A 21,808-nucleotide genomic window follows, 5' to 3' on the forward strand; every position below is an offset into this window, starting at 1 on the left:
CTAATGATTTCAGAGGGTATCCCTGATTAAACTAAAACCTAGCTTTTACATGTCTAAAGTTTCGTGAAATGAATTGCTCCCACAGTACATGTCATTCACTGAAACACAAGCAAAACACATTCTACCTTCATTCTTTCTAGATGGCTCTGTGTTACCCTTCTGTGGGGATCTGTCACACAATTTAAATATTCCTAAAGTAATAAATAATAGTTCTATCATCTGATATTAGCAGCTGGATTGAAGATTCCCTTTTTGCTGCAATGCCTAAAGCATACTGGATAAAAAAACTATCAGCAAAACAGTCTTGTGCAATTTCTACTCAGTAAGCCTTTCTACTCTGCAAACATTTACCTTCTTCTGAAAACTGGAGCAGAAAACAGTGACAAATAATGTTTTCTCTGGAAACAGATAACATTCTTACTTCCAATATGGCAGCATCTGACTTCCTGTTCATAAGTAGCAAGAATCCTCCTTTACCATTTTCATGAAGAAAGTGAAAGCATAGGACTCATGTTAGTGAAAGACAAATGAGATTTTCTCCAACCTAGATTTGTGGAAAACAGCTTGATCAGAATGATGTCCAGTGCTGTCCTCTAAAGGTTCTATCACTGTCTTAAATGAGAACAAGTTTTGGCTTATTGAAACTGTTAGATTTGGAAATCTTATTCTTCCTATAAATTGTGTTTCCATTAAAAGACTGACATTCTCCATTAAAGAAAAAATACAGAAAAATAAATTAGAATACAAAATCTATTTATACTTTTCTAACTGCATAATCCTTTGTTGACACAGCTTGTGCAGATAAATGCCACAGCAATAAGAACAATACTTGGTAAACATATGCTGTTTTCATGCTTCTTTGTCAACGTTATATTGTTCTCTTTAATGTTTGGAATACATAGTAAACGTGAGGTCTTATATATCATTCCCTACAGCTGTTGTATAGTCAATTATACTTTTTTGTGTGTTTTCACATTTTAGAAGCTGCTTGTAAAGCAGCTTATTCTTTCCCCAGACTGCTTGAGTCACTCCTGTGGCAGCCGCATCAGTTTCTCCTAAGCAGGAATGCATCCTAGAAAGGTCAGTCGATAACAAACTACTCCTTTCCGTTATAGGAGAACAGCTTTATTCAGAGGACAAACTCTGATCAGGGTTTTATAAGTAGGTGATAGCAAATGAAGTATAAGAGTTCTCTTGGTAGCCTGCACCTGACTGTTGTGTCAGCCCTGGAAATCTGTGACCTAAATCAATGTAGATCCCCAGCAAAAAAAAAAAAAAACAAAACAACAACAAAACAAAAACAAAAACAAAAACAAAAAAAACCCTCAGCTGGGATTTGGGTAGTTTGGTAAAACTATAAGCAAACAGAAGGTTATAATCAAAGGTTGACTTCAGTTTGGAACATCAGAGTAGAGAACTTGCAAGGAACATCTATTTCCTCACAAGCAAATATAAAAAACTTAGCACAGAACGGTCCAGAAAGCATCACTCAGGTATGCAAGTATGCTCCTCCTTTCTCCATACTAGAAACTAAAAAGCATCCTTTGACAATCCGTAGCTAGGTTAAGACTATTAGGATGAAGGATCAAAAGCCTCAATTATGGGACGACTGCAGGTGTAAGAACCAGAAGCAGTTTTAATGTCTGTGAAAGTTGTCAAGGGGTTGAAGCAGCACCTAGTTAAAAACAAAGTTCAAGGTAATAGTATTGTTTACATGTCTAGTGATGATTTTGGCTTGTTATTAAGACTTTATTTCTGGAGTTCAGATAGTTTTTCAAATCAAATATAAGGGCAGCCACAGGGAAAGACTATCTTTGGATGTAATTGTAGCAAAGACATTATCTGTAAAAGGGCACTGAGTCAGCATAGTCTTAGAGGGGAAATGCCAATGATTTCTTGTGCTCTGCTGGTCAGGTCTAAGCCTTCCAGTAGAATGCAAGTTTGTGGCTTTTGCTTCTGAAGTATATGCATCCGAACTTGTGGCAGATTTTATAATTTAAAAATTAAAAAAAATAAATAAATCATTGCTGAAGACCTGCTGTTTTATCTGCTCTCTTGACAGAACAGAGAGAGTAAGCAGGGTCCACAACATAGTTTCTTATAAGTATTTGATTCTTAGTGGTTCTGCTTTTGCCAAGTCATTCTCTTTCTTGCTTTCCATCTTTTTCCTAGTAGTCATTGAATGATTACTTCATGAAAAAGTAGCATAAATTTGATAAATGCTGATATTTAAAACCTGAATATTTTCATCCAGTTGAAAGCTTACTAGTATTGTTTTATATTTCTATTTCTGTTTTTCTGCCATCCATAATTATTGAAGTCTTTAAACTGATAGGATTTCCCCCCCCCCCCCCCCAGTAGGCTGAGAAGAACCCTTTCTGGTGACAAGTATTTTAACTTAGTCGCTCCTATGCAATCTGTTACCTGAGATGCTTCCCAGTGTCTCAGCCCCCACTGCTCCAAAAATCTCTGAGCAGAAAAAAAAACAAAAACCAAAAAACCGCCTTTCATTTATACTGAAATGAGCCAGATTTGAATCTGTTAACTGACAGGTAAAACAGCTCAATATTCCATTATGAACAACTGAGATAGCCATCTGGCTCCCTGTGAAATATATATTTTAATAGGTTTTCCATGCAAGGAATGGATAGGAGCATTTTTATACTAGGAAATGCCCTGCAGGAACATTTCTTTTTATACTTTGTATACAGAATTTTATACTTTGTATGGATAAACAAAGAATTTTCCTCGAGATTTTTAATGCAATTTCACCAATATTACTGACAGCTGAGGAGCTGGGATTTTGTAAAAAATTATACTCAGGGACAAAATTCAGCAGGTTACTTTTAAACACTTTTAAATGAATACGTATTTCGCCAAAAGATCTTAACTTCAGGAAAGGAAGATTAAAGAAACCCTTGCTTCACTTTATTACTGATAATTTCACTTTTTGTTGAATAGCACACATTCACCATTCTTTCCTGCATAAAATCACTATTTTCATTTTAAAATATGAGATTTTAAAGTGAGAATTTAGTTATAGTAATTAGTATTAATTTAAAGCTACAGCAGCCTATCTAGCTCTACAATTAAGAATAGTGTCACAAAAGTTCCATATATTAGGGCTAATACCTTTAAGTTTACAAATAGCACTGTAAAAATCCAAAAGTTTGTATTTGTCCTATAAATTAGTGACTGTAAGTTATATGCATAAATGCAAGTGAACTAAAAAAAAGGCTTTCCTGTCCTCACTTAGTATTAATATTCTTTGATTACTGATCAGATTATAAACTCTAGAAAACTATTCTTCGCTCAGTAATACAACATACAACCATTAATTTTTTCTCATTCAAATCTCTAGCACCCCTATTTAACAGACATTTTGCTTCTCTGGGTGCTTTTCTAGGTTATATGGCATGTACTTTATATAATAAATTCATACCAACTGAATTCAGTTGTATTCTTTTTATAGAATAATCTAATCATAATGCTAAGATTCTTGGGTACTTTTAATGGATGTATAGAGACAAGAAGCTTCATCATCCTATACTTAGACAGACATAATGGAGAAAAGAAATAGGCTCAATGCTTATGCACCATATATGTCAGTATCATTTGCTTTTTAGCTCTTTTTACCAAGACTGGTATGTCCTACAGAAGATCCTCAATACATTGTTCTGATTAATACAGAAATGTCCTTGATAATATAGGACAAATCACAATGAATTTAATTTCTTGATCTGTGAACAATGGAACATCTCCATATCTGTCTTTCCTTCCTATTTTCCTCCAATTAAAATATATGACAACTTCAAAAGTGACTGTTTTTCTTGATTTTTTAAATCGACTGATTCTGTCAAATCTAAAGAGTGCAATTCTTCAAATAACCTCTGATTTTATTATGACTTCATATTCTTGTTCTTCAGGAGATCAGACAAGTTTATAATTGTGACTGAATTTTATTGCTTTTAGTATAAAAAAAATTAAGTACACCTAAACTGATGTTAAACAGAATAGAAATCTGTGGATATATGATTCACAATAACAGGGAAAGTTTAGGAAAGAAAGGCTGTATAAATAGGAAGGCCACAGAAGAGAAAAAGAGAGCATGTGGAAAAGAAGAAAAGCTTCTGAAACCAAAAGCTCAAATGAGCCTAAGGATAAGAACAAGATACAGTAATCAAAGAAGAAGTGAGAGACAGAAAGCATGAGGTGAGGCTGTACAGCAGAACAAAAGAAAAGAGGAAAAAATAAGTGATAAAGCAACAGAATAACCCGAGGACTTGATTTTCAGCAGTGCTGAGCACTACTGCAAATCTAGCCCATTAGTTCTTAATGGCCTGGTTCATCACAAAACCTTGAGAGAACTGCTGAAGGATTTATGGATTCACTTATTTAAAAAGCACAGACCTACACAAAAATAACTTTACTCAGAGTAAAAGAAGTGACTAGTCTAACTAACGCATCATAAATTTAATTGGCAGGCGGAACACAAAGACATGAAACTTTAAGAAGAAATAAATGTGTTTACTTTCAGATTGAGTAGCTAAGTGATAGATAAAATGGTAGTAAAATTCAGTATCTTTATTTAGCATTTACTCTCTGTAAGGAAATGGATGTATACTTGGCATGTAATAGAAAATCATTAGTCTTCAAGGAAGATCAATATAATGACAGCATTACTATAGATTAACTAGGAATTGCTATAAATTAACTAGGTATTTCTAGGAACCACGGATCCATTGTCAAGAAAGATAGCATGTCCCAATGTAGTGGATTGATTTTATAATCAGAATTTCACGAAGCCAAGCAATTGAGAGATTACATTTTTACCAATGCTTGAACTGGTTGTACTTTAAAGACAGTAAGTCATGATTTGTAAGATTATAATAAAAATTCGTTTTACTTCGTTTTTATATTTTACTTTTTTCATTTGTAAAATTCATCATCATATTAAAAAGTCCAAGTAACATGAATAACAAACCATGTGTATGAACAATGAACCAGCCAAGCTGAGCTGTACAGGCCCAGACACTAAAAGCTGATGTACACAATGCTTAAAATTTATGAAAGCCCATAAAATGCTTAACAAACTTTGCAAATTGATCAGGTACTATGCCTCTATTTAAATTCATAAAAGCATGAAAAACCAGCAAAAAACAAGTATCATTGCAAAAAAAATCCTGAAAAGTATATAAAAAATGTTATATATTTCCTAAAAGTAGGTGACCAAGACATGCTTAGTAGAAATAATGTTCCCTGGTAGAAATAATGTTCCTCTCTTAGAAGTGTATAAATATATGAGCTACTCAAAGCCTCTGAAACTGTGCCACTCAGCCTTACATCAGCTGTGCAGAAGAAAGCAGACTGTTTTAATCTGAAGCAAGTTTTGCTTAGCTGTTTCAAGATGGCTAGCAAATATCCATCTACACTTTGGTCTCCTAAATGCACATTCCCCTGTTATCCTGCACCTGCTTAGGCAACAGGTAATTTCTGTGATGCAAATACATGGTGAAAAGTTCAACTTCTTTAGTGGACGGTAAGCAGTGTATCCTTCCAGTCACCCTTGGGGGTCTCAGATATTTCTTTGCTATAAAAGAAATAGCAGTGACATTATTACTTTCAATACTTTTAACTGTGCAGAAAAAAATCCCTTTTCGCTTGGAAAGACTAGAAAATTCTGTTTCTATTGCATAATGTATTCTGAAGTGGCTAACGAAATCTTGGAGCACAACCAACTATGCTGCTTTCTGTTCATCAAATCTGAAGCAAATGCAGACAAGTAATATTACTGCATTGCTCCAAACAAAATACTGTTATAATTGTTCTGGTGGCATGATGGTTGAGTTGCAATCTGCAGCCATCCAATGATAACATGTCAAATACATCTGTACAAGTTACTGAATACGGCTGTCAGCATTTTTATCTTGTCCATGGTGATCCGTTAGCCAAATGAAACTGGCTCTAGCAAACAGAAAAAGGTTGGATTAAGGGATGATAAACAAGGAATCGTATGATTTTTAGAATTTGTTGTGACAGGGACAATTCTTGAAAAGATGCAGAAGCCAAACTGTGCAACAAGTAAGTGAAATAAATGACAGCTGTTTGTTTAAATATATTTTTTTCTCTGCCATTTCATTCAGCTATATAAAAATTTTTTACTTTGATATACATCCACACAAACCATTAGCAGTGATGTAAAGACCACTTATTCTGCTTTGAATCCATGAAAGGAACTCTTTTTTTCTTAGGTTGGTAGCATACTGATGTATGTAAAAACATCTATGTAAAAATCAATTTCCTAATGATAGGGTACAAAGAAACTTATCTTTTGGGTTACTTTTTGTGAAAGAAATCATACATCGAAATACCTGGTAATATTATCTAAAGATAGGCAGTAGGGTTCCCAGCACTCTATTAGGGCAAAATATACAGCAACAGAGACCAACACAGGACAGCACTTAGACACATACTTAATGTTATACAATAAATAGTTCCATTGACCATTTAGAATTTTTTTACCTAACTAAAAAAAATGAAACCCAGTCTTGGCCAGAATATGTAACACTTCACTGTAAACTTATTTGCCAAGGATAATTTTTTCATGGTCTAAAGCAAGAAGTGGATCAGAACTGAGTAAGTGGGGAAAGAGAAGCCTGTTAGAGAGCATTTACATAGACACATGTAGTTACATATAGAAATATATAAAAATATGGAGAAGTAAAACCATAACTTCTTTTTTAACTCCATATAGAGGCCTGGAGCTTCACGGAAAAAATTATGTGTATCATATGTAAACTAATTTTTAAAATGAAAGGTCTCTCTCAATGCTATGCACCTAATGTCAGTGCACTTGTCCTTAGAGGAGTAGTTCATGTTGGCTAATTAGCTTGGCAGTATTATGGTGATTTTTTTTCTTACACACAATAAAACCCTAATTATCTTGTTGCACCTTCAACCTACCCCCTAAACTTTTAACCCTGGAGATGGTAACGAAGAACCCTTGAGGGGAGCCGGCAGCATCCTCTCAGAGCTCACCCACTGGCAGGCAAGTGCAGGCGTGTATCTGTACGCACACACACACCGCGCCGCCCGGGGTAAAGCCGGGCACGCCTGAAGGGCCGCTGGCTCCCCGCGGTGCAGAAGAGGCTCGGAGGATACGCGCGAGGTCCGCGCCGAGAGCAGGAGGAAGGCGCAGGCACCGCAGCACGCAGCCCACGCGCGCCAGCCGTTGGAGGCGGCTCGCGCCCTCACGGCAGCCCAGCGCTGCCCGCCGTCCCGGCGCGCGCCCCCCGCCTCGGCGCATGCGCGGCGGGCAGAGCTGCGTGCGCTGGGCGGCACGGCCAAGCGTTGGCGCTTGCTCGGCACGCGCGGGTGCGGCGCGGGCCCCGCGGGGTGCCCGGCCGGGTGCCTGCGGCCTGGGAGGCGCCGCCGGCCGCGGCGAGCGCGCGCGGCGGAGGGCCGCGGAGGAGCGCGCGCGGCGGTTTCGGCGGCGGGCGCTACGGCCGCGCGTTGCTCGGCGCCGCGGCGGCAGAGGGCGAGCAGGCAAACGCCGGAGCTGCTACATCCGGGCTGCGGCGGCGGGCACCTGCCGCGCCGGGGGCCTCGGGTGACATTGGGCCTCGGCCGCCGAAGGGGGAGGACGGGTGCGCGGCGAGACCTTCGCGTTTGCCCGCTGCCGCCATGTTTCGCGTTATGGTCAGCCACGCCAAGAAGCACCCCAGCGTGAGTACAGCCGGTGGCGCCCCGCGGCCCGGCCCCCGCTCGTCTTGCCTGCCTTTCCCCGTCGGTGCCAGGCCTCTCCGGGCGGCCGGGGCTGCCGGCGCCTCTGCGCCTGGGCCGCTCGGCGCTGCTGCCGGCGAGAGGCGGCTGCGGGGCTTTCTCGTGCGGTGCAGCAAGGCCCGAGGTGTCGTTCCCGGCCGCTTCTCTTCCCCTGGCCCCCCCCACCCCCAGTTCCTGACCGCCATGTGAATGGCTGGGGCTGTTTTGGGGAAGGAAGAAACTGATGTTTGCTTCTGAGAAACGTGCGGTTCTGGGATTTTCAGTAGTGCCTGCGTCTTGCAGCATGTTCTTCATGCCTGCTTTTTTGAGCGAGCTAAAGCCTCTCTAATCGCAGGGGCGTCCTGCGCACTTGGAGCGTGTGTTCAGGTTTTAGAGGAACATGTGTAACACATAGCGTAGCGCTCAAAATGCGTGAGCCTGTTTCTTGGCTTGTTGTTGGTGTAATCGGAAACATTATGTAAAATAATACTTTTGTTCGGCACTGTAGTATGCTACTTAACGTATCTCTTGTTCTAGTTGATTCCTCTATTTTTGATCATTGGATCTGGAGGTGTTGGCGCAGCCCTGTATGTCATGCGTTTGGCAGTGTTCAACCCTGACGTCTGGTATGTATAAGATAATATACTGCCCCATTGTCTTGCTGGATATGTTAAAATAAACTTTTCTCTTGGTTTTTATGTTTCTGGAAGTCTGAATATCTTGTTCCAACATCGCTGGCACTGAGTGCTTGGAGATTCGCTTGACTGGGAGATTTGTTTAACATACGCTATTTGAAGACTGCTGACAAAGGGCTGTGTCTTTCTCTATGGAAATTTATTTGGACAGATAACTGTTTGTGGTCTAATAATCTCAATATACATATAAATTCTATTTCTTATGAAGGTAGTATGGTGATTTTCTTAATATGTTCTCATATATTGTATTTCTCTCAATAGTTGGGACAAAAAAAATAATCCAGAACCTTGGAATAAGCTGTCTCCCAGTGACCAGTACAAGGTAAAATGCAAAATACAGAGTTATAAGAAACTGGTAGTACCAAAGATGTAGCCTACTTGCTTGAAGAGATTTGAGTGTATTAGAAAGTAGCTGAATGTGTAACATACTTCCTTTGCTGTTCAAATTTTGTTTGTTTCTAGAACCCAGAGTAGAGAACTGAGATTTAAAACTTTCTTGGAGTTTGCTGATGCAGTGAATGGAGTCCAGTTACAGAAGCAATCATATGTTTTATCTCTTTCATACAGAGTGATACATATGTAAGAGTGAGAATATATTAGCTCATAATGCTCAGAGAGATAGATAATGAGGAGAAGGACAAAACCTCTTTAAGTTCTTAACTGAAGCCTTTTAAGTACTAAACTTTACTCATGGGAGGCAAAGCAGAAAAATGTCAGTGTTTGGTATAAACAGTAAATTCAGTTCTACAGTAGATTCTTTGACAAAAAATCAATTGTCTATAATTGAGCAACCAGATATGATAGAGCTGTTCTTTTAGTAGTTTCAGGTTATTTCATCAAGCTGATAAGCAAAAATGCAAACTGTATCTTGTAGTTTACAGAAATAAGGCTTTTATCACATATTTTACTAAAATAGTAAACACTTTTTATGCTTACATTTTATTTTACATTACAGTAAACATAGTTTACATTTTTGTATTGGTACTTAGGCCACTCTGGGGTTAGCTTAGTAGGTTCCAGTTAGGAATAGTTTAAGACTATCCTCAAACTACTAAAAAAGCAAACATTAAGTTTTCAAAGCCAGTGCAGAAATTTAGTGCTAATGTCTGTTCTTCCTAAGCCAGTAATGTAAAAAACCAACCAAACAAACCCCAAAATAAAATACCTCGCAGTATCCTCAGAAGTTCAAGAAGAATGTAATACTGTATTTTCCTTACTGCCTCTGAAATGTTGCTAACTTCCTTAAATATCTAAAAGAGGCAAATTCAATGTAGTGTGCAGCATAGATTCTTTCAAAGGCTGCGTGCCTTATGTAGCATTCCTACTCAGTCTTAGCGTACAAAAACAACCTCAGGGTTTACCATATTTGGGTGTGTATACCATTTCCAAGTCTGTGCTGTGGGAAATAGAAAGGCAGAAGTTCTAAATTGAGGACAACTGTTTAGTAAAAAGCCCTGATATAAAAAGTTCTAACTTTTGATGAAACTGTTTTTCTTTTGAAGACTTTTCTCAGGAAAGGCTGAAGAAGTCAGTATCCCTAAGAAGAGAGTTAAGACCTGATAATTGTGTAGGAGTTGCATAGAAAGTTGTAATTAAAATGAATATGCTTGTGCAGTCTTAACACCATTTTCAGTTGTGGGCTGGGGGGTTGTTTTGTTTATGAAGTAGTTAGAAAACCTTTCCAGTTTGACCTTGCCTAAAGATCATCAAGCTGATGGGTAGGTATTTCTTATGAATCAAGAGCTGCTGGTCTTTGTTTGTAAACAAGAGAAAAGCAATAAAAAGTTTTCTGAATAGATTGAGCAATGCCTGTGTGTTGCCTGAATTGCACAGTTGTAGACATTTAGCTGAAATAATTTAGACCTACATGGACTATACTTGCCATACTAGTATCAGTGGAATGGACGCTGGCTCAAAGTCATTCTCAGTTCAGCTTTGTGAAAGTGGAACTATATTAAACTGTGGTAAACATACTTTTTTACTTGGTGTTCAAGCTGTTAAAGTTGGAGATCTGTTGATTCTTAGGTTTGGGTGTACTTTGATGCCCAGTAGTTGAATTGCTTATTCAGACTTTATCTCAAATTGGTTTTGTGAAAGGCTCATCTGCAGTGTTACAACAGTTATTTTAATACCTTAACTGTAGTAGTTGTTGCAGTTTAGTCACTGTGTGGTGTTCTGTGTTTTGTTTTGTTTTGGGGGGATTTTTGTAGTAAAAATGCTAGCGTGATATTAAATCAGGCTGGAATGTCAAAATATGCTTTTAATCTGTAAGTTCACTGTCCCGAGTGACTATTTGGACTATTATAGATTGTTTGGACTTCAACTGTGTTGATATCAACTGAGTGTGTGGAAAAAAACCTATTACATTCCTTCTTTCTTGTCGTACACTGCCGTGATACTGTTCTAGATTCATCTACTAAACCGAGCTTGGCTTTAGCAGCACTGCTCTAAATGTTTTGCTTGTGACACGACATGTTCCTATTTGCCATGCTTTGTCCCACTTGGCAAGCTAGATGTGCATTATTGCTTTCCGTACATAGGAGTATGTGGATTTGGGGCAAAAAGCATAACCCTAGCAGTAGTATAAAAGCCTCCTGTGTATGGATTTTTAGTTCTGGGCGTTACAAAAAGGATTCTGTGGGTTTTCTCCAGTTGTGGACACCAGAATTGCCTCATATTTAGATTCAGGAGGTCTAGTACCATATGTACAATGGAGATACTATAAAAAGTTACTGCTCTTTAAAGGATATTCTTTGGGGGGAGGGAGGGAAGGCAGGGGGAGTTGAAGTATTTATTATGGTCTGGTGCACAGACTCCAAACTGTGGTTTGTTTCCTGACATGAGTTTTAGTGATGCATGTTTTTTTTAGTAAATGCCATAGAAAATGTATAGTCAAGTTTCTTATTCTGGTCAATTTTTTCCCCCTCTCTTTCCCAGTTCTACTCGGTTAATGTAGATTACAGTAAACTGAAAAAGGACCGTCCTGACTTCTGAACAACATTCTCTTCTCCATGAGCTGCACAGAAAGGTCTTCCGGAAGCCGTCCGCACAATTATCATGCTTAATCATCCAGGAAATAATTAAGTTTGCCTCATGCTGCACTTGATCATGTGTTTAAAAGTGTTCTGTTGGGGCTTAATAAATGTGTGAAACTTGAACTGTCTACTGTTTGCTGTTATTTTGCAAAATGAGAATATACTGACATTAACAGGTTGTATGATCAGGCAAATAGTAAGTGGAGGCTGATTCATGTTTGCTCAACAAGACAGCAAAGTTGTCTTGACAGGCTTTATACTCAGTCTGTTGACTCTGGAAGAATAATTGTGCATTAATGCAGTGTACCAAACTGCAGGTGCTTGAGAGTACATACTTTTTTTTTTTTGACCTGAGCTTTTCTACTTGCCATCTAAGAAATTCTGGTAGCGGAAAAGGAAACTTGGAATCTAAGTGGATTGCTAACAAGTGTCATCGCTCAGCGTGGAAGCAGCAGATGTTTCCATGTCTTCCCGAAATTGAAAAAGCTACATACACACTGATGCAGAAGTTCCTGAGTACTTTGAAATATGAAGTATGGGGGGCTGGGCTTCTGTTAACCTTTCTTTTGATTGATGTTCCTACTTAGAACAAGTTATGCCTTTGTGATCCTTTTTAGGTTTCTTATTATGAACTACAACAGTGGAGTTGTTTAACCCATTCTTAAATACTTATCTGCATTCCTTTCCTTGAAAGATATGTCACTTTCTAAAGTGACTATATATGTTTTTTGTACGCTATCTAGACAGATAGTTGTTTAATTCTGAAGTTGTGTTCTTGCTCTATTATTTCAAATAACCCAAAGGTTTGCTGCCTCATTATGGTAGGCTGTTTATAATAACTGTTTTCTGCTCTCACTCATTTCTAGAAGTTGTTTTTTGTTTCTTGGAAGGGCCTTTTTGTCCCAAACTAGATGACTGAAAGTGGTATGGTGTTGGAAGAAGTAAAAAAGCAAATGGCTCATGAATTGTCCAAGAACTCATAAATGTATAGTAGAGTAGTACATTTCATGCATACGTGTCTTTGAAGCATTCATGTTATAAATTCTACCAAAAAGATGTATATTATTACTACCTGTATTGACACTACTTGTCTACTACGCTGTTAAGAGAAAGTGTATTCAACATCTTCCCCTAAATTAGTATTGGGAGAGTAGTAGCTGTCTGATAATATTAGAGAGCTTTGTAAAAGAAAGCTGTGTTTTTCTTAAGTTTGGTCTGAATTTGATTGCTCATAATGATTCACAGATCAATTTGAAGCCGCTGCAGTGTCTCCTAGGTGTCCCGCAACCTTACACACATCCCCAGGTTAGATTATGTTTGATAATAGGAAGAGGAATTGATCTCTCAAAAGTCTTCACAGTCTAATGTGGAATTGTGTAAGGTAGTGCATAAAAGATGACAGAAAACTAAAGCTTACTCTTACTAATCCCACAAAGAACTAGGACATGTGTTTTCAGGCTGGAAAGAAACTCAAGAGCCAAAAAACTGTTGTCAAATCTTGGCAAGTGGAAGAACGTGAAGTATCAGTATATTTATTTAAAATAGTGTGTCTTCCCTTATGTTGCAAAAAATCATTCTCGTTTTAATTTTTTAACTCATAAGTAGTTTGCTAATAAACAGGAACCAAATAGGTTTCCTGTAGATGACCTTTTTAAAGAAATCATACAGAATCAGCAGAACAGGGTGTAGGAATAAATATTTAACTATTTTTTCCTAAATTTTAACATCTTTCAGAAAGGGTAAATTCTCATACTTCAATACTTTGGTGGGACTTTGCTAGGAGAGGACGAGAGAGAGATATCTTTGCATCTGTGTAACTAATGGCAGACATTTTGTTCTTTACTGTGAACATGTGGTATTGCCCTGGATCAGGGATATAATTCTGGACTAGTCTAAGAGAATGCAGCTGTTCGTATCTTGATACATTCCAAGTTCTCTTAAACTGGAGTCTATTGAGAGTGAAGATGACCATAGAGATTACTATAAATATTAAGGACAGATTCAAAGAGACTGAGCAACAAGAATCTTTAACAGAGAAAGAAAAGTTATTCTGTGCTAACTGACTGCAAGATATCAAACACTGGCAGAGAATTTGTATACAGAAAGTCTTGCAGGTCAGTTTTATGTGTATTATTTGGTTGAAATTATCTTCCTTTTCATTATTTCTGTTAGCAGAATGCTGGATAGTTTTTATTTACTCGCTTCAGAGCCTTTCATGGTTTCTGAAGAAGACAAGGAGTGCTATAACTAAGATACTGTTTGTAGTGGTGGGCAAAGTCTCCAAGTTCCCTTAGGGACTACATCTGCAGTTAGGGAGTAAACATTATGTGGCAACACATTTTGTTCTTCAGTTTTAGAAGTGTCACATTTAAAATAGGAAACATTTTAATACCTTGTTAGCTGTAGTCCGTCTGGATTTTACTAATGTATGAATGCAAATACTTTTAATATTGTCTCTAAAAGCAGTACATTTGAATTGTTTTCCTGGAGCCAGCTGAAGACATCCAAAAAGACATCCAGGAAAGAAACCTGGTTCTTAGCCAGGTGAGCCGGGGCTGATGCTTTCAGTCACAGCTGAACAGAGCATAGGCCCGAGGTTCTCCTAATAACTTAAGAAAAAATGGATTGTTTGCCCTTGACAATATTTCAGAATATATTTAATAGAGGTACTTAAGCTATTTAAAGCTCAAAATATGGATTGAGTGGAAAGCAAAAGGCAGTTCCTACAGTGCTACTTCCTCTCCTGATGCCAGCATACTTGCTGCTGTCAAGTATACAAAATAAAATGTCTTTTAAATTAAAGCCATCATATTTCATTCTGAAGGCTGTTATTTTGAAGGGGCTCTTTTTCCTTTTGGGGGTATGCTTCTGTCATATTTTAAATGGTAATAGGCGAAAGTTATCGTTACCTGCTGAATCTAAAACTGATAGACATCAAAAGAATTTTGCTTCTCCCTCAGTCTTCTTTGCTTGAAATATTCAATAACGGAAAAATGTTACATATTTTCCAAAAAGAAATTGAGTCAAAGGAACAATTCTGTAATTTCTGTGCAAGCTTTTGCATGGCTAAATTTATGACTGAGAAATAGGAATATTAGAATATGAGTACTAGCTCAGCCAACAATACATTGTTTTCATACAAACACAATGTTACTTTTTTGTTCCATTTGACTAAACTGTCACAACAGATGTTTTTCTTATTATTGAACCCTTGCACCTATAGAAACTGAAGGTTACACCTTACCTACTGTAAGTCTGAAAGAAATTGTTATCTGGGTAGAAATCAAACATTTGCTTAAATATTCAGCAAACTTTATTGATACTAAGGCAATGGCATTCTTCACTAAAAAAAAATACAAGTTCCACCATTCTTGATATTTTATGATTAGCTTATGTGTTGGTAGATGTATCCTACGAACTTAATTCTGCAATCTGTTACTGTTACCTCACTAATATTACTTTCCTTATCGTACAAATGTACTAGGTTATTCCCTGGTTCCTTTTTTTTTTTTTTTTTTTTTTTTAAGCCATGTAAGTTGTTTTTATTGCTAAAATTCTAGTCCTGTAAGAACTTAAATTCATGCTTACCTTTATTCACTTTGAGGTTTGTCTTGGGAAGAGGAGAACCATTTACTCCACATAAAATTAAGCACATGTTTTGTCTTACCTGGCAGCTGCTTGGTGGTGGTCTATCACTACCCACTACATTTTTTTATATTTTTATAGTGTATTGTTTATGCAGGGGACCTGTTTTCACAGCTAGGCAATAATAATCTATCTGTATTAAAATGTTGAACTACCTTCTTTAAAACTACCTCTCCTTCTTCATGAAGGCAAAGATGGTATTCCTTGGAGACATGAAGAAACAATCACAGTCTGCATTTCTGTACTCCACTATATTTTAAGCTTTCAGTTTCTAGTGTTCATCTTTGGCTATTGACTTTTATGAAACAGCTAAATTCCATCATTAATCAGAAAATCAAGGTCCTTTTTCAATGATGTGGCAAGGAATTTATTTTGAGCAGATATCATGCATTATCATAAGAACACTTAGAGTTAGCTGCGTTATATTTAAAATAACATTGATACAACTGCTGTATTCTTGTTTGAGGTAGATTTTTACAGAATGATGAGCGTAGACCTGGCCTGCATGTCTTGTTAATGAGCCACATACCAAAAGATTTGTCTGTTATTCTTCAAGTCCAGAGCAATGTGCCTGCCCGTATCAGAATTATGTTAACAGAATTATGCCGTACCTTCTTCTCAGTAAGCCTGATAAGCAGCAGGGTGATCAAATCTGAAATTAATTCTGCTCACTTAGAATGGAAAGAATTATATGTTTCCATATTTTTTGCACATGAAAACATATTTGTGCTATGTTTTGTTATAATGTAGTGTGTAGAGTGTGTTATAATGTATTTCGTTTAACTGTATTTTTAGTTTTAGGACCATTTATCTTATAGTTCTTCGTGAGTATAAAATAACCAGCTGACTGTAAGAAATAAAACTGGTGTGTCTGATATTAAATTTTGCATAGGATTTCTTGCCAAATGTCGTCTGAGGAAATACATTTCAGATCTGTTTCAAAGCTCTGCTTTACCTTTAAAGAGATTTTGGTGTATGACTACTGAATGACCTTTAAATCTAAGCAAATGCTGTGTTTAATTCTGATTGGACTGCAATACTTTGTCAGAAAGAAAAGGTTGAGAAGTTATTACAGGAATTTTTAGAAGATATTTAAAGCAGAAAAAGGCTTATGGAAAAAGAGATACTTGCAAGTCCACAGGAAGTCACTGTTGCTACTCGCTGGCCATGAGACAGGCCTCCCTATTAAAGCAACTGTGTGAGCTAGGAAACCCTTTCCCTGGGACAAAAGGCAGTGAAACATCGCAGATCCATGAGAACTCAAAAAAGTGTTCACTTGCATCTTTGCCACAGGTGCTGGTTGTCTTATTATTTTGCAGAAAAGCTTACTGGTCACTCCTCCTTTTTTGAAATCCAAGAGTTAGTTGTTTTTCATGCTTTTATCTGAAACATGATGAATCCACTTTTGCTTGGAAGTGTTCTTTGCATCAGCATTTAGTCATAAGAAGTTTCTATGAAGGCCAAATCATTTAATCTTGTCCTCTGATCTTTAAGCTTCTTAAGAGTTTGTGTCTCTGGATACCACTGTGATGGCATGATTCCCAAACACTAATTAATTCTAGTGCCATCAAGCTTGGATGCGCTCTATTTTTTAATCACCTCAAAATAGTCTTATCTGTGATTGGTAAGGCTTAACACTTTCCTAGTAAGAAGGACATCAGTCAGTACAATGTAAGAAAATAGGCACCTTTGTCATTCTTGAGAAGCAAAACTTTGTTTTTAGTGTCCAGAGTAACATTTATGTAACTCAGAAAACTACTTCACGTTTTTTTTTCTTATCACCATTAAGTACACAGGCTACTGCCATCACTCTCACGTTTGAAGTCATTTAGAATGTATTTGTTAATAAATTATAGCTTTAGGAAATAAAGAACTTTTTCTTCCACTATTGAAGTATGAAAAAAAAAAAAACTTCACTAATCTATGCCTAACATCTATGGATTAAAATTTCTGTTATTGAAGAACAGTTTTAGTTTGTTTCTCATAGCAGTCAGAGGGCAGGTAAATGTTCTCAGGTATCACTTTTCACTTTTGGAAAAGTGGTCAGTCAAGAAATCTGAAGCTTTCTGGTCAGGGTTTTCTAGTTTTCCACTTTCCCTTTTTAGTTTCATTTACATGAAGGAAAAAAAAAAGTAATTTTTAGCATTTCTAAGTTAATGTTATTCTCACAGTCACTAGCTGAAGATCCTATGAGATCACTACACTTGTCTTTTCAGAGGCTGAAAAGCAGCCAGCTATGTTTCTTTCTTTTTTTTTCTTTTTTTTCCCCTCCTCTATCTTTTGACTCACTGGAATATTTTTTAAATTTCTTTTCAGTCAAAGTCAGTATCACTTTAGGTAATGTGAAATGAGAGCTTAAGTGTGCAATTCAGGGAAGAAAAAGGCGCTCAAACTTTTTATAGTTTACCACCAGCATTTACCTGACACTCATTTGCTGCTGGAACTGGTACAAGATGGGCATGTGGAACTCCTGGAAGAAATACCAAGTTCTGAAGATGACCAGAAAATAGTTTATAAACACATAGAAATGCATATGTTATAAAGGAGAATATAAATTGTTTTGGTAATATTCATGACTATTGGCCATGGTTTACAAACTAGACACCTCAAATAATATTTCTAGGCTCATTAATTTGATTTACTTTGGACAAAAATAATGCAATACACCATTTACAGTTCATCACTGTAATGTAAAGACAGCTTTTTCAGTGGAACTGCACAAGGCATAACCCAATAGATAAACTTATAGATTTGTTTTTTCATATTGGAAATGAGCTAACTATGAACATGAAATGTTTTCTAATTTTAGTTTCCTTACTGCAGGCAAATGAAACAAACTGCTGAGAAGATAATGAAAACAGATTACTTAATGGTGAAAAATCTGAGTGCCATTCTTTTCTACCAGTGGTGCCACTGCTGGAATTTAATGGGGTGGCATCAGTGTGTCTGAATGAAGATTTTGGACCTAGCTGTTTAAAAATAGTGTTGACTCTAATATGATTTCCTCAGTACTGATAACAACATATTTTTTGCTAGGTTGAGAGCTGGAAAATAGCAGAACTCATTATCAACAGGAAGAAAACTGAGTTTCATCCCAATTTTAAACTTCCTACTATGTTGTACCACTTATATCTCATGATAGTCTGTGGGATTTTGATAGAGTGTTGAGGGGATAATATGCTTCAGACATTGTTCAAATTTTCCTGATGTGCCCAAATAGATTTAACTTCTTAGAATTTTGAAAGCTTAGAGGAAGAAAATTCATCTCTACAATAAAGACAATGTCCTCAGAATGACCGTGGATCTACAAAATAGTTTGCCTCGTGTGCAGGTCACAGCTCTCCCAAACCTTTATAAAAGCCTAGGGAAGTGCAGGTTTATTGCAGGGGAGGAAGGAAAACTGTACATGTGAAGGAATAGGAAGGAGATACAACCTGCTTGTGAAAATCTGATAGAAAATGACTGTAGTGTCAGGTAGACAAGTTCAAGGTCTGTGCAAAGGGAGTCCCATGACTGTATGTGTCTGCCCACACTGCGAGCTGTGGCTTTGGCTTTGGCTGAGGCTCGAAGCATCAGTGCTTGCAGAAGGCAGACGTGAGTACTGCAGATGTGCCAAAGGCCTGGGCCGTAGCTTGTGCATCCTTGCTGAGCCCCAGTCAGTCCGTGGCGCAGGAATGAGGGCTCTCATACGCATGAAAGTCCGGAAAATGCTTATCTTCAGATCACTCAAGATTGTGGCCTGCACCTCAGTGCATGGTTGTGCTTAAGCACTATGAATGGTGGGAAATTTTGGACATCAATGTAGGATCAGTCCCATGCTAAACTGAGTCGCCTTGCTGACAGAGACGACAGCTTCAGGGATATTGCTTTGTGCTTTGTTCCATAGCAGTAGGTGAGAGAAAGTGGAAAATCTTTAGCCTCTCTGTAGCTGGCGGTGTATAGACCATCTGCCTTGCTTTAATGGAAATCCCTGCATTTATATAGCTAGAAATAATTACTGAAGCCACAGCAAGTCCTTGATTTTAATATAGGAGCTTTCTTTGCTTATGCCCATCAATTTCTACATGTATTTGGGAAATGCAAAAGCTGTTCATTACAGGTAACATGACTAGATAGAGCTGATGTTCATCTGCTTGGCCTATTAGGATGCAGTGAAAATTAGGAGAGTTGAAAACAAAAACAAAAACCAAAAACATGATATTCCAGCTAATTTAAAGTATTACTTAAAATAAAAAGCAATAGCAGATTAACTGCAGGAGATGGTCTGGTGAACCATATTCAGAATTTTGCAATACTAAAGCTGTAAGGGTGAGGCGGGGGCACCGCCTGGACTCCCAGCAGGAACAGATACGCAAACACAAGGCATACGATGGTCGATATGGAGCATTTATTACCTCTGCGTCTCAATGGGGGTTCCCTGGCGTTTTCCGCTGAGCGTCGGTCCAGGGTGAGGAACACCGGGGGAGGGGCACTAGATGAAGTTTTTATGTACCATACACATGCGCAGTAAGCATGTTGAGCTCATTGCTATTCCCGATTCAAAGCCCAGGTGCAGCGCCACCCTGGCACAGGCTCAACTACGTGACTATGGGTCAACATGCCCTGTTGATGCTCCTTTTCCCACGGGACAGTCTGGCTAGCTTCCATCGTCTATCTCCTCGACATTCTTCCGCACTTTCCCATACAAAAGCCAAGGCTGTAATGCTGCAGCGTGCGAAAAAAAAGACAAATTTATGACTATTTTTGAAAATAGCAATCTTTCCTTATACAGTCTGAAAATGGCATACTTTAAAGACTAATATGAATCATGGGTCAATTATATGTATTTTAGTTTGATATGCATTCTCTTAAGGATTTCAGTGTCAGTAACTTTTAATACAAGCTTAAACTCTTACCTTACATCGTTGTACCTGAAAGCAATCAATCTTAAATTTTCAAGCAGGAAAAAGATTTCACAAGGTCGTCCATCTTAAATCTAATTTTATTCTTGTCACATATGGAAATGAAGTGCCTGCATCATTGGAAAGAATTTATCAGCGAATTCTTATTTAGCATCACGGGAGGGATCTTATCGCTTCTTCTGTAATGGAGCCGAACAGAGTAACTAGTTGAATGTATCTCTCCCCAAAATAGAGAGAGCCCAAGTCTCATGGAGCTGTTTCGTGCTGGTGGCCGTTAAATCAAAACATTAAAGAATTCTTATACATGGATAAATTTTACTTGGTAGTAAAAAACAATCCACTCAACCTGCTCCTAATCGAGAGCCCATGGTAATTGCCTGCTGTATTAATCACTGGCAGAGGGGAAGCAGGTCAGGGGTTGACTAGTGGCCCAAATTATAACAGCTGTACGTTTTAACAGAGATCTACACTTCCACACAGTTTTTACATGATCACGATAAAAAAGATGGCACAAACCTTACCTGTTTGCTGTATCAAATCTAGCATTCCACAGCTGGCCTGGTAGCTGAAGTACAAATTAGTTGATTTTTTTTTAACGAGTTTTACAATTGAAAAGATGAGCTTAAACTGATAATGAATAGGAGAAAGCAGACATGATTAAAATGTGATTCTCAAATTCAGAGTACCTTGCAAAAGATATATTTCCAGCATACCGTGCACTGGGCAGGAAGGTGGACTGGGTCATAGCGTTGGACTTCTGATTCTCCAGCCTAGCTGCTCGCTGCAGCAGTCAGCCGGGACGGGTAACTGCATTCACAGACTTGCCGAGCTCACACCGTGCACTTCGGGAGCAAGGGAGATCTTCTGTCTGAAACTTCATGTTCCGTTTTGTACCTGAAATACAAACGAAACCGTCTAATAGCGCAGGGAAAATTCTGCTTGGAGGCATTTTGCTGCATTTCTCTGTGATTACAGGTAGCTTTGTGGGAAAGAAGAATGAGCTTTTTGAGGCCCCAGAAGAGGAGATCTGTTACATCCAAAACAAGGAGAATGCGGAGACAGAAACAAGTGGCCTGCTCGCTCAGGCTTGGAAAGGTAGAAGGTGTAAAATATACAGTGGAAGAGTTATAAATTCCTCCATTACAAATTATTGTCACAGGAAAATGTTTTTGTACATGAATTTCGACGTAGCAAATTGAATGGATTTCTGTTTGTTTGTACGTTCCGTTCATTGAAAATGAGAAGAGCTCAGTGACAGCAAGATATAAATGTGTACAGATATGCTGCCTAAGGTCTCAATTTTTCTTGTCTTCACCCTTTATTCTCTCATCCTTTCCTCAGCCAGATAGCCTGGGTTTCTGCTTACTAGGCTGAGAAATCCTCTTCACTCATATATCTTCTGCTTGTCAGTAGCTTTCCTTCTGCTGGGCTCTGCTATTTCCTGAAACGTTAGCAGCGCTGGCTACTTCTGTGTTAAAGAGAAATGGTATCTTTTCCCATCAACATCTCATTACAGCTGTGAAACCAGCTTTCCGGGTAGGCAGGAAAGTTAGCTGATCAAAGTAAAACTTTGTGGCTTTTGCGATAGAAAACCGACTGGATATAGAAATCTCTAATAGCAACGTGATGAGCACTGTTGGAAGCCTGACCTCTCTGAAAGAGAAGGCATGTAGTATCCTGGCCACAGCAGTATCTAAGAACAGGAATTCACCATAAGGTAAATAGTTAGAAAATGATTAGTTGAAACAAAGCAAAGATAACACCGCGTACA

General features: G+C 38.1%; 1 protein-coding gene across 1 annotated transcript; it reads left to right on the top strand.

Moving 5' to 3' along the window:
* The first annotated feature begins 7,490 nt into the window (after positions 1–7,490).
* NDUFA4 (NDUFA4 mitochondrial complex associated) lies at positions 7,491–11,614 on the top strand. The gene is made up of 4 exons (XM_026105129.2): positions 7,491–7,725; positions 8,299–8,387; positions 8,718–8,778; positions 11,394–11,614. The coding sequence occupies exons 1-4, from the start codon at positions 7,684–7,686 to the stop codon at positions 11,448–11,450; spliced, it is 249 nt and encodes an 82-aa protein (XP_025960914.1). The 5' UTR covers positions 7,491–7,683; the 3' UTR covers positions 11,451–11,614.
* The last annotated feature ends 10,194 nt before the right edge of the window (positions 11,615–21,808 follow it).

Source organism: Dromaius novaehollandiae, chromosome 2 (genome assembly GCF_036370855.1).
Source record: "Dromaius novaehollandiae isolate bDroNov1 chromosome 2, bDroNov1.hap1, whole genome shotgun sequence".
Classification (NCBI taxonomy): Eukaryota; Metazoa; Chordata; class Aves; order Casuariiformes; family Dromaiidae; genus Dromaius; species Dromaius novaehollandiae.

Excerpts from the sequence above, each read along its gene's own strand:
- NDUFA4 (XM_026105129.2), top strand. The coding sequence starts at position 7,684 with ATGTTTCGCGTTATGGTCAGCCACGCCAAGAAGCACCCCAGC. Across the intron at positions 7,726-8,298 it reads ACGCCAAGAAGCACCCCAGC|TTGATTCCTCTATTTTTGAT; the intron begins GTGAGTACAGCC and ends CTCTTGTTCTAG. Across the intron at positions 8,779-11,393 it reads CTCCCAGTGACCAGTACAAG|TTCTACTCGGTTAATGTAGA; the intron begins GTAAAATGCAAA and ends TCTCTTTCCCAG.